This window comes from Lepidochelys olivacea, assembly GCF_965140295.1.
Source record: "Lepidochelys olivacea isolate rLepOli2 genome assembly, chromosome: 13".
Classification (NCBI taxonomy): Eukaryota; Metazoa; Chordata; order Testudines; family Cheloniidae; genus Lepidochelys; species Lepidochelys olivacea.
Window position 1 is genome coordinate 14,294,388 of NC_140423.1, and position 13,303 is coordinate 14,307,690.

The 13,303-nt window shown below is 41.8% G+C and overlaps 1 protein-coding gene across 5 annotated transcripts in view; it reads left to right on the forward strand.

The window, feature by feature from the left end:
- The first annotated feature begins 378 nt into the window (after nt 1-378).
- BCAS1 (brain enriched myelin associated protein 1) overlaps nt 379-13,303 on the forward strand; it is a 95,756-nt gene continuing 82,831 nt past the window's right edge. For 4 of the 5 annotated variants that reach the window (XM_084645740.1, XM_084645744.1, XM_084645743.1 and 1 more), the window contains exon 1: nt 379-493. In XM_084645740.1, coding sequence (XP_084501866.1) covers nt 423-493 — 71 coding nt within the window. In that variant the 5' untranslated portion in view covers nt 379-422. Of the gene's footprint in view, nt 494-9,280; nt 9,305-13,303 lie in introns of those variants that run through there. The other variant, XM_084645741.1, reaches the window with a different exon arrangement.

Sequence of the window (13,303 nt, forward strand, 5' to 3'; positions counted from 1 at the left end):
AATAATTATTTGGGCTTTGGAGAAGCTGTATTAATGAAGTGAAATATTTAACATAGTACTGTTATCGTCAGTGCATATTTGGTGGGAACATAAAATGCTCATACAGGAGAATGATTGTGGTTACAAATGTCTGTTCCACCCACTAAGCAACTGTACATACAATAACTCCTTGTTTTGGTTCTGACACAGTAACCTTTCATCTGTTCTGGAAGCTCCCACATGAAGAAATAGCCGGTTTATATTTTGTAACGCTCTTTTAAAGACAGAAAAAACCTTTTTTCTGCTGAAGAGGAAGAGGAAAACAACCTTTCCCACAAAATTTCCCATTTTACAGCATAGACTATGAATTATGATTGAAATTGTAACATCACACTCCAAACCATCTGTTAAAGAACATTAGCAAATGCTTTTTATTTTCAGCCATGTTTCAACTGAAATATCTAGGCCAAATTCTGCTCTTACCCCAAAGTAAACTTGAAAAGACTTCCTTGAGGTAAGTGAAGTTACTTAGATTAGTGACATCTAAACAGAGTGTGGCTCTCAGTTCCCACAGAGAAATAGTGGTGGTATGGCAATAATTACTGATGATTCAGCTTTCCTACAGCTTCCTGTGCTGAAGCAATTATTCTCTGTTTTTCATAGCCTCTTTAAATGGCAGTGTCTAAATAAAATACATCGTTAACAATTATGATGGTTTCAGAGTAGCAGCCGTGTTAGTCTGTATCCGCAAAAAGAAAAGGAGGACTTGTGGCACCTTAGAGACTAACCAGTTTATTTGAGCATAAGCTTTCGTGAGCTACAGCTCACTTCATCGGATGCATGCAGTCGAAAATACAGTGGGGAGATTGAGATACACAGAGAACATGAAACAATGGGTGTTACCATACACACTGTAACAACAGTGATCAGGTAATGTGAGCTATTACCAGCAGGAGAGCCGGGGCGGGGGGGGGGTGGGGTGGGGGGGGAAACTTTTCTAGTGATAATCAATGTGGGCCATTTCCAGCAGTTGACAAGAATGTGTGAGGAACAGTGGGGGGTGGGGATAAACATGGGGAAATAGTTTTACTTTGTTTCAGAGTAACAGCCATGTTAGTCTGTATTCGCAAAAAGAAAAGGAGTACTCGTGGCACCTTAGAGACTAACCAATTTATTTGAGCATAAGCTTTTCATGAGCTTTTCGTGATGCATCCAATGAAGTGAGCTGTAGCTCACGAAAGCTTATGCTCAAATAAATTGGTTAGTCTCTAAGGTGCCACAACTTTTACTTTGTGTAATGACACATCCACTCCCAGTCTTTATTCAAGCCTAAGTTAATTGTATTCAGTTTGCAAATTAATTCCAATTCAGCAGTCTCGTTGGAGTCTGTTTTTGAAGTTTTTTTGTTGAAGAATTGCCACTTTTAGGTCTGTAATCGAGTGACCAAAGACAGTGAAGTGTTCTCTGACTGGTTTTTGAATGTTATAATTCTTGATGTCTGATTTGGGTCCATTTATTCTTTTACATAGAGACTGTCCAGTTTGGCCAATGTACATGGCAGAGGGGCATTGCTGGCACATGATGGCATATATCACATTGGTAGATGTGCAGATGAACAAGCCTCTGATAGTGTGGCTGATGTGATTAGGCCCTATGATGGTGTCCCCTGAATAGATATGTGGACACAGTTGGCAACGGGCTTTGTTGCAAGAATAGGTTCCTGGGTTAGTGTTTTTGTTGTGTGGTGTGTGGTTGCTGGTGAGTATTTGCTTCAGGTTGGGGGGCTGTCTGTAAGCAAGGACTCCCAAGATCTGTGAGAGTGATGGGTCGTCCTTCAGGATAGGTTGTAGATCCTTGATGATGCGTTGGAGAGGTTTTAGTTGGGGGCTGAAGGTGATGGCTAGTGGCGTTCTGTTATTTTCTTTGTTGGGCCTGTCCTGTAGTAGGTGACTTCTGGGTACTCTTCTGGCTCTGTCATTTCTTCACTTCAGCAGGTGGGTATTGTGTCTATTAAAATAATCAACTGGTTGCTGAAAGCTGAAATTCCTCCGGTTGTCACCAGGAATCACTAAGCATAAAAGCTATAGCAACTTTATCCATTGCATTTCATTTGGGTATCTAGAAAACTATCCCAGGGTGGGTTAAGTACTAAGTAAGGGACTTATGTTCAACTGACAAAATTGTCTGACCCTGGGAGTTCCCAGTCTCACTCTCCTAGAAACAATGTTACAGCTGGGAAAAAAGACAGGCCATTATTTTTTACAGTATAATTTGTAGGGCTTTATCAAGCCTAGATGTAAATGTTAGCAAGGATAGAGCCTTTGCCACCTTTATTGCAAGATCAGGCAACAGCCCTCAAGGTGAATGTGTTTTGGTTTTTTTTCCTGATATTCAGTATAAAATTTCCTAGCTTTCTTAATCCTATGGGGCCAAATTCTAATGCCTTTAGTAGGGAAAAGTCTCACAGAGACATTCAAATACCTTGGTGTTAAATGTGATGTAGAAAGATTACATAGAAGTCAGTGGGGACGTTGTTGAGTGAGTTCCACGAGCTTTAGCCCATTATCACTAGTGACACCTCCTTATTCACCCTGTGCTTTCCTTTAGCCCTATACTCCCTTCAAATACTTGTAGATGGTGACACTGGAATTACCTAATATGTAACTAAAGCTGCTCAGGAATTTTTTGATTTTTTTTAATTGAAAGACCAAAACTTTTCTTGGGAATATATGTTTGAATAAACTTTCAGGGGGAAAGTTTCTCACGTCCAGGAGAGAATTTGTAGTCTAAGAGAGGTAGTCATGTTAGTCTGTATCAGCAAAAACAACGAGGAGTCCTTGTGGCACCTTGGAGACTAAGAAATTTATTCTAGGTCATTGTAGAACTGTATCATGTTTTGTTAGGGTATGTCTACACTATGGAATAAGGTCGAATTTATAGAAGTCAGTTTTTTATAAATCGGTTTTATATATTCGAGTGTGTGTGTCCCCACAGAAAATGCTCTAAGTGCATTAAATGCATTAACTCGGCGGAGTGCTTCCACAGTACCGAGGCTAGAGTCGACTTCCGGAGCGTTGCACTGTGGGTCGCTATCCCACAGTTCCCACAGTCTCTGCTGCCCATTGGAATTCTGGGTTGAGATCCCAATGCCTGATGGGGCTAAAACATTGTCGCGGGTGGTTCTGGGTACATATCGTCAGGCCCCCCCCCTCCCTCCGTGAAAGCAAGGGCAGACAATCGTTTTGCGCCTTTTTTCCTGAGTTACCTGTGCAGACGCCATACCACGGCAAGCATGGAGCCCGCTCAGGTAACCGTCACCGTATGTCTCCTGGGTGCTGGCAGACGCAGTACAGCATTGCTACACAGTAGCAGCAACCCATTGCCTTCTGGCAGCAGATGGTGCAATACGACTGGTAGCCGTCCTTGTCGTGTCCGAGGTGCTCCTGGCCACGTCGGCTGGGAGGGCCTGGGCAGACATGGGTGCAGGGACTAAATTTGGAGTGACTTGACCAGGTCATTCTCTTTAGTCCTGCAGTCAGTCCTATTGAACCGTCTTATGGTGAGCAGGCAGGCAATACGGATTGCTAGCAGTCGTACTGTACCATCTTCTGCCAGGCAGGCAAGAGATGAGGATGGCTAGCAGTCGTACTGTACCATCTTCTGCCAGGCAGGCAAGAGATGAGGATGGCTAGCAGTCGTACTGTACCATCTTCTGCCGAGCAGCCATGAGATGTGGATGGCATGCAGTCCTTCTGCACCGTCTGCTGCCAGCCAAAGATGTAAAAGATAGATGGAGTGGATCAAAACAAGAAATAGACCAGATTTGTATTGTACTCATTTGCTTCCCCCCGTCCCCTGTCTAGGGGACTCATTCCTCTAGGTCACAATGCAGTCACTCACAGAGAAGGTGCAGCGAGGTAAATCTAGCCATGTATCAATCAGAAGCCAGGCTAACCTCCTTGTTCCAATAAGAACAATAACTTAGGTGCACCATTTCTTATTGGAACCCTCCGTGAAGTCCTGCCTGAAATACTCCTTGATGTAAAGCCACCCCCTTTATTGATTTTAGCTCCCTGAAGCCAACCCTGTAAGCCGTGTCCTCAGTCGCCCCTCCCTGCATCAGAGCAACGGCAAACAATCGTGCATCTGAGTTGAGAGGTCACAATGGAGCACTCTGGGATAGCTCCCGGAGGCCAATACCGTTGAATTGTGTCCACAGTACCCCATATTCGAGCCGGCAAAGCCGATTTAAGCGCTAATCCACTTGTCAGGGGTGGAGTAAGGAAATCGATTTTAAGAGCCCTTTAAGTCAAAATAAAGGGCTTCATCGTGTGGACGGGTGCAGGTTTACATTGATTTAATGCTGCTAAATTCTACCTAAAGTCCTAGTGTAGACCAGGGCTTAGTCTCTAAGGTGCCACAAGGACTCCTAGTTGTTTTAGTCTAAGAGAGTGACCCATCCCTAGAATAGGCAATAGCCCAGTGACTGGGACATTCAACTTAAACCCGGCTCTCCCACATCCGAGGTATGTGCTCTAATCACTGGATTAGAGAGACATTCTCTGTATAAATAATTCAATATTTATTAGTCCAGAGCGACTTGCTCCATATCCCTGTGGCTAGGGCACTGACTTGGGATGGGGATCCAGATTCAAGTTGAGTGCTCTAACCACAGGGCTGTTAATTATTCTGGGGTTGTCTCTTTCATATCTTCTTGTGGAAAAATTCCAAAGGGGTTTGGTTTCATTCCAATCGGAAAGAGAACAAATTTTGTAACCTCAACTTTTTGTGAAACAGAATTATTGTTTTCTTGCCAGACTATTTGTTGTAACCATATCAGATTCATTCCAGTTAAGTTACTTTTGAGGAGTTCTGTGAATTTTAACTGGTTTTCTTGAGATGCACCTAACGGTGTCAGAAATGCCTACAGATTACCCTATTCCGGCATCTTGGGTGATAATGCACTTGGACTCAGTGAACCTGGAATTTTTCATTGTGGAAATCCTTTTATTTTGTAATGTCCATTAGTAATTGTGAATTAAACAAGCATCAGTAGGAGCTGACTCAGACTTCACAGCTGAACTTATGAGTCATGCCACAATAAACTTAAAGACCTATCAAGGGACCAATGAATGTTGATTCTTCTCTCACTTCATGGTCAGTGACTGCTTAGAAAAGATGGAAGGCTTTCGGCACCACAGGATCCTCTCCTTTGGAGTCTCTGTGCAGGTTGGAAAACAAAAGGGTTAACTCAATCTTAGCCCTACTGACAGAAGGGGAGGAGGTGAGACACTCATGACCCCAGCCTATCCCTCTGCCAATTGGATTGAAGGGGGAAGGACAATTTATAGCCTGTGTTGCACTTTGGTTGAAATAAGCAATTATTCAATAGGATTAAATTGAATCACAGCTCCACCTTGTTTTTCTCCACCATTCTCCCCTGGATTCCTTACTTAGCTCCCTCTAGTGTTGATATGTATGTATTGTTACCTATTTACTCCTGTTCCATTCAATCAGCTTTAAATATAATAGCCTGTTAACAATCCCGACCCCCATACCAAATCAATGGGCCAGCCCTGTTACAGGATCACAGATAATGCAGGGAACAAAATGGGTGCACAAATGGACTAACTTTTCAAACCTCTCTTCAGTTGTAAACATTTGATTTGTGCTGGCATAAATTTTGGACATGAATAAAAGAAAATGACTAGCTAGTTGATTAATGGTCCAGTGCCCCTGTATAATTTAACAGGAAGGTTTATGAAGCTGTCAGATGCACAAGTTTGAGCTGCTCTGGGAAGCACCTCCTAGACAAGATTTCAATAGTGACAGTCTCATTAAAAATTCCTGATAGAAAATGCAGTATTTTTGATTGCTGGGAGATAATTGAAGCCATTGTGCCACCAGGGCAGCATAGAGTTTCCTTTCCTTGAGGAGGAATTCTCTCTGGCACCCGACTCTCTCTCCCCCAGAACCTCTATTGAGCATAAATAACTGCATAATTAGGAGCATTCTGCAGGAACCACTATCAAAACCAGGATACTAGACTAGATGGGCCATTGGTCTGTACTGGATGTCAGCTCCTATCTCTTTCAGTCTATGAATATTTAGAATATCTTTGAATTGGATATAAAAGGGACAATAAAAGCGGTACTGAAATATTTCTCAGAAGCAGCTATGATCTGGCAGTGGGTAATTGTACATTAAGAGATGTCTGTGAAAAATAAAATCCTCTTAACAGAAATAAAACTAGGTTTTGCTCTCAGCTATGCCAGTGGGAATTCCACTAACTTCATTAAGGTTGCCTGGAATTTACAAGAAGTGAATCTGGGCCCTCACCAAGGCAGATTCATCCCTGGTGTAACTTCATTTACTTCAGTGTATATAGGACTATAACGGGTTATTTTTTGCTGTCACAAATACTTCTTACCAAATCAGGTAAGAGAAAATGAGTTATAAAGGGAGTGTGGGGCTTTGACTTCAGACATCTGTTGAGTCCCATGGGAGTTCAGAGCCCTCAGCACCTTGTAGGATCAGCCTGTTTGTGAACATGCTGGGAACTGAGAAAGATCCAAACTCCGTCTTTGACTTCCAAGGTAGGAGGAATTGGGATTGTTTGATAAGGGAAGCAGATTTAACCGCTGTCTCATGCCACTGATGTCTGCAGAGAAGCAGAATGCAAACAAGCATTTAGATTAAAATGTTAAATGAGTTCCACCCAGATCAAACCAAATCCAGTGACACAGTGAGGAAAAATGCCCGGGTAAGTAATGGTGAAAAGAAAATCCTTTGGTAAATAAAAGAAAGCAAACAGCCTGTAGTGTAAATACCATGGGTTAGAGGCTGAATAGAAGAATGTCCTGCTCATTGACAGAGAGACAGGGACTGGTTTTGTTTCAGTGTTCTCTACATGATGATGCAGATGGCAGTCAACATTATGTTTTGGATAACGTATAGTGAATTCTGAAAACGACAGTGGTGTGGAAATCCAGGGTCCTTGCTCTGCTTCACCTCAGTGCTGACTCAGACAATCTATCAACTGAGACTTGCCTGAGTCAAAGTAGAGTAAGAAGTAGATTTAAAAACTAAGCAAATGATTGCAAGGTCTGATCCTAGATTTGAAATCAGGGGATAAATGTTACTGCTGCCCAGAAATTTTCTGACAACGTTTTTCCATCACACTGCCAATTTGTCAAAAGCAAAATACTTTGTGGAAATGTCAGTTTTGATGTGTGTTTCTCCCCGTTTTAGAAAAAAAACATGAAGTGTTTTAATGTCAAAACATTCAGTTTCAACATTTTTGGAACAGAAGTGTTGTTTTTCATTTCAAAACAGCTTTTTCTTTAAAAATTTTATATTATAAAAATGATCCAAGTGGAGCAAGGCATTTTAATTTTATTGGAAGAAAATATTTGTTTTTTTTCCAGAATTGTTTTATGGGAAATTTCAAAATGTTTGTCTTCATTCTGTTTCAGAACAGGGAAAACAACTCCAACTTGTGGAATTTCCCACAGAATGGAAAATCCACTTCCTTCCCAACTTAAAAAATGTTAAGTTATACCTAGTGGCTCTTTGATAACATAGGGCAAGTACAGAGAGCCATACACCACATGCTAAATGAAAATTTTCAATTGCTTCCTACTGGTTCAAGCTTCCCAACTAGGTTTCATAAGTAGCCAGGTTCCTGGGGCGAGTGGTCATCCCACAGTAACCAAAGAAGACCAAGTGAAGCAAACAGAGACTGCCAGGTTCTAATGGATGTAACTAGAATTTGGCAGTTGGTTTATATTGGAACTCTGTATTCAATTTGCCATTCACTACTGCATAAGCAGTTTCCAAATTGCTGATCAGTGAAAACCTCACTTTTGACAGCTGGTTGTGGCCACTACAATCAAATTTTGCTCTCTGTGGGGTAAGCCCAGGATGTATGGTGTTACTTGGGCAAATAGCTTAATAGGTTATAAAAAGCTAATAATTGTTGTTGTTGTTTTAACAAAAACAGCACCTGAAGTGACATTAGCTGGGGTGACAATCTGCATGCTTCATGGTATGGGTTGATCAGGATGGTTTCCTATCCACACCCATAGACCTGGGCCAATGGTATATTAATTACACAGTTATGCAGGATTTTTACTTGTGTGGTTTTCTGGTGGATGAAGCCTCTGGCACTGAAACTCTTGGGGACAGGATACCATAGCAGTTAAACCAGGGGTCTCTTCCTGTTTCAAGAATAATAATAAAAGGGAAATGAGCAAGATGGGATGTGGAAAGAAATGGATGGAATGCATTAGCTTTCTAATTTAGCTGAGTTCTGAGATCAGGTATTGCACAGAAATGCAGGGCTAGAAGCAAGCAGATTAATAGAGTTGAACACTTGAAATTGATAGGTTATCTGTGCCACCCTGACAGGGCTGCAGAGGAAGTGTGCCACATGACACTCCAGTAATAACTTAAGATAATTTTCACATTGTATGTCACACCGCTACGGCTTGAAGAAGCATGTAAGTGAAGTGACATGGTCTAATACTCTGCGTATGGGGCCAAGAAATGGAAACTTCTGAGTCTTAATCCCAGCTCTGAAACTGTCTTGCTCTGTGTCCTTGTGTGAATCTTTTCACTCCTGGGTGTTCCATTTTCCCCATCTGTAAAACAGGAAATTCTTATTTTGTATTGTAGGAGCACCATAGAGCCCCTCAGTCATGCTTCCGTACCCCATTATGCTCAGCCCTGTGCAAACACAGAACAAAAAGACAGTCCCTGTCCCAAAGTCTATATGTGAAATAGTAATACCTATTAAGAGCATCATAAGGATTAAATAGTTAATATTTCACAATGCTCTAAATTGCTAAATATGATTGCACTTTCCAGAAGGAAATTTAAGATCCATCTCATCAACACTGAACAGAAAAGCAGGGAATAATTTTCACTTGGCGTATTTTGCCAATGTGAGGGAGAATTGTGCTTTTTTTAAACAGTGTTCAGCAAACAGTTGTTATTCCCAGGAGGAGAGAGAATTTATTGCTGCTGGGATAGCCCAGTGTAAGAACTCAGCAGGGGGGGAAATGAAGCAAATGGATGTAACTGAACAGGTTTGAGTGTCCCTAACATCCAGGAACAGAAAATAGTTTGACAGGGCTGGTGGAGTAGAGCACTCCACCCCTCTGTATATTTGCACCTAGTGTTAGTGAGCATTCTGATAGCAGATTACTAAAGGCACAACAAACCACCGCTGGCAGCTGTTTGCTAAGGGACTGCAGCACTTCCACCTGAACAGCTCCAGGTTGTCTCAGTGGTCGTGGAACTCTTTGGCAAGAACCTGTACAAGGTAACTGACACTGTTATGATTTCTCCTGTATCTTGGGCTGTGCTGTTGTTTCCATTGCGTACCATTACTGCCCCACGATTCAACCTAGATCTATCTGTTCTCATGTTAACTTCTGCCAAGTACGCAGCTGCAAAGCTGTGTGTTGGTTTGTTTATTCTTCAGTGTGGCTGGTGCACGTTGTTTTTTGCTGTGCATCAGCATTTTCTACCTGATGCTTAGTGCAAAAAGACAGAAAGACAAAAAAGGAAACAGATGTTCCAAGAGAGATTCTTACCAAATTGCACAGGACTATTAAAGCTTTCTTGGGACTGGTTGAATTGTCATTTCCTGGTAAGATTTCCCATGAGACCCTGAGGTGTGACTATAAATGTCAGTCTTAGCTAGAAGAACAGGAGTACTTGTGGCACCTTAGAGACTAACAAATTTATTTGAGCATAAGATTTCGTGAGCTACAGCTCACTTCATCGGAGGCGTTCAGTGGGAAAAAAAACATTAGCTAGTTTACCCTTCCCTTTTGATTAATGCATGTCTTGAAATCCACTCCTGTCTTGCAAAGATTGAATGTGAAACCATAAGGACTTTAATTTTGCACTTTCTGAATGGGTGGCCACAGCTTTGTTGCAGTTTGAATTGTTCTAGGGTGGTTCTTGTTTGCTCAGAGTGAGCAATTTCATTCCTCCCTTGTGTCCCTTCCGTGTAAGGTGTATAAACTCTCCTTTAAGAGTTCACGAGTCCTGTGTCCCCTTCCCCCTCAGCTTCAGAGCCCCAAACCCATCCCAGCTATCTTCTACAAAGGGTATCTGAGAGCTGGATGACTTCTATAAAGGTAGGAAGGGGATTTTCTGAAGGCCCTGCCCCTGCCCTATTTCTTCCTTGGTTGCATATGGCTCAGATCAAAAGTTTCTTTATTCAGCTGGATATTTACTTAGTGACAGGTCCTCGTACTCCTTTGTTCTGCATTTATTTTATTTTTCTCACTGCAGCAGCATACGAGCAGATCCAATATGATGTACTTACGGGTTTAGGATGCAGTCCTACTCCCCCTGAAATCAGTAGCAAAACTCGCTGTTCCTTAGGCACAGAACATAGTGAAAAAAGAGAACTAAGCCTGATTGATTGTAAAGGGATTTTAAGCAAAGCATATGGGCTGTGTCAGTGCTGAATTAACTGAATGTTATATGACACAGCTTGCTGTAATAATCTTAGATTGGTCAATAAATGGCATTTAAAGGGTCAGTTTCAGACGGGTTTCACCGGGCAAGAGATCACTTTTTATTTATTACTTTCTCAGTCTTTACTCTGTAAAACCAGGTATACACACAGCAGAACCAAACCTATAATTTTTGGATGGTGGGGGAAGGGGGGATGACATTCACCCTTACATAGAGAGCCAAAAACGGACTGAATTTCTCCCTTGTGGAAAATGCTATGGTTCAAAAAAACCAACATATTTCTTTTGGGGTTTCTTTTCCCTATTCCCAGTAGAAGAGGTGAAAAACAGTTCATGAGTTGTGTCTGACTTAATCGCATGCTTTCCTTTTAAATCCAGTTAGACTACATTCCTATCCCCCAGGTTTGATTGATCCTCCTGCAAGGTTACAGTTGCAACTTGATATAAAAATCTGTATCCTCTTAAAAGAAACCTCCAGGCTGATGGCAAAATTACTTTTATACTCCATCCACACCATGGCAAGGACTTTATTCTCCAACTTAATTCCCACAATGGTGTGTGTCTCTATAAAAATATCAATACTCACCCCCACAGCAAGCTAGGTCTGGGAGAGATTTGCTAGCAAATCTCATGTGGAATCATGCTTTGCCTACATGCCTGTATCTGAAAGGTGTGAGCTCTTTGAGGCATGGACCATTTTTTGTTCTGTATTTGTACAGCGCCTAGCACAGTGTGGTTCTGGTCCATGACTGGGGGGGTTTAGGTGCTGCCACAGTAGAAATAACAAAGTGACACACCTGTAAAATGGGAAATCTGATTGAATACATGAGGAGAACCCAACGGGGAGCTCTGAGAGAAAAAGTGTCCATAGTTAGAGAACGGCTCTCAGATAGCGACTGACAAGATCAGATTCTGCTTAAAAGAGAACTTACAGGTGATCATGGAATTTAAAGTACATCTAAGGGTTCAGGCATTCAGTTAATTCAGCACCAAAGCATCACCTACACTCTGCTTAACGTCTCTGAATGGTACTGAGCACTTTCAGTTCACTTAAATAAATGTGAATTGCAGCTGCTCAGCACCTTTGAAAGTCATGCATTTAGATGACCTTTTTATGTCAGTGTCTAAATGGATTGTGGAGCCTAACTTTATGCAACCCAAATTCAAAAACGCTGGTCTAAGTAAGTTTGCTGGTGCTGAAAGGAGCTGGCATGACAGCCTTGGAGAGTAAAGTCCGGAGAACAAATATAGGAGAGAATGCAGCTGTGCACACATCCTCGATCCAGCAACCCATCCAATCACCACACTGCTGGCCTGGAGAAAGAGGGGGTTCCACCTTAATGTCTTTATATGGGATTGTACTGTGATTTTAGGTAATGTACTGCAAAGGCAGACTGGCCCAACTGCCTATTACATGGTGCTCAGCTGACAGGCTCAGCCTGTCAGACTAGAGGGAACTAGGAATTCATAATGCTCCTCATTGCCATTGTGAGGTTTTCCCTCATAGGCACATTTAAAGTAGTGTGTGCATTTTCATGCCTAACTTGTGCATTTACTGAAATTGCATGTGCAAATAACTGATTTGCATACACAAATGGTCGCTTGGACCTCTAACCAGCCAAGTTGGCAGGCAGTCACAGTTTGCACCAATTACTATTGCGCATATTATGCACTCACATTTTGTTAATGGAGCTGGGCTTCCGCTCTTTTGCTAACCAGCCTTAAAAACGAGAGGGTCTGCCTTAAACTGAGTTCTGCTTTTTGTCATCTGAGCTGGAATAGCCTACTGGGAAGATGTTATCCATTCTGACTAGATGTGTGCAAAAAGATCCTGCTGAACGAGCACTTTCCTTGGGAAATAATTTAGGAGAATAGAAATGGTCCCTAAATGGGGCCCTGATTCTAGTAGCCCTGCACTTGGAAAAATTCAGCTTTGATTTGAATTGCAGAGCTGACTTAACTATTTCAATAATAGACCTAACCAACCTCCTGCAGGCAACCTACTGTGCTAGGGAAATATTTGGATATTTGAAAAAATACAGCCGCTCTTTGTGAAACCTTGAGTTTTACAGCATGCATCTTGGGGCTGTAGCATCTTCTGCGGCCGGCAGCCTCATTGTATCCTGCTGTTTGGCAATCTAGAGCAAAGTCAGTGGGCAGTATGTATGCTTGCAAAGGCTTCGAAGCTGGAGAAGTAGGTTTGCTATGATGAGCAAAAGTCCCCAGCACAATGGGAGCTGCTGGATGATGAGTGCTTCTGAAAAAAAAAAAAAAAAAACTTGGCCATTTAATTTAGGTGTCAAATAGGAGCTAAGCTTTCTTGAAAATCTGGCTCCAAATGCAGGTGCTGAAAATCTGTCATACCAATCTTTGCTACAGTGATATCTAAACATAATGGCAGGATTACAGGAGAGAGGCAACCACAAGTCTGTACCAGACTGTTGTGGCAAATGTAAGTGATGCTGGTTTAGCATAGTTATCTGCATATGTGTTGTTAATATAATCATTTCTACTGATGCTTAGCTTTGTCTAGAGGTGGCAGTGACCTTTCGCTTGAATATTGCTTTTTCTTGAATATCAGCAACATGTATGTTTTGTTGGGGTATTTTTAAAGCAATATTAGAGAATCAGAGTCATGACTTGACTCCAGGCCATGTCATTTTGTACCCAGATAGTAATTGCAAGAGACTTGATACTTATTTTTTCTCAGTAACCACATTTCCACTTAGATTGTAGAGCAGCCATTGGTAATGCATAATAATGACCAATTGCTGTGACCTGAGATAAGTCTGAATGGATAATATCACAAACACTCACATGATGGAATT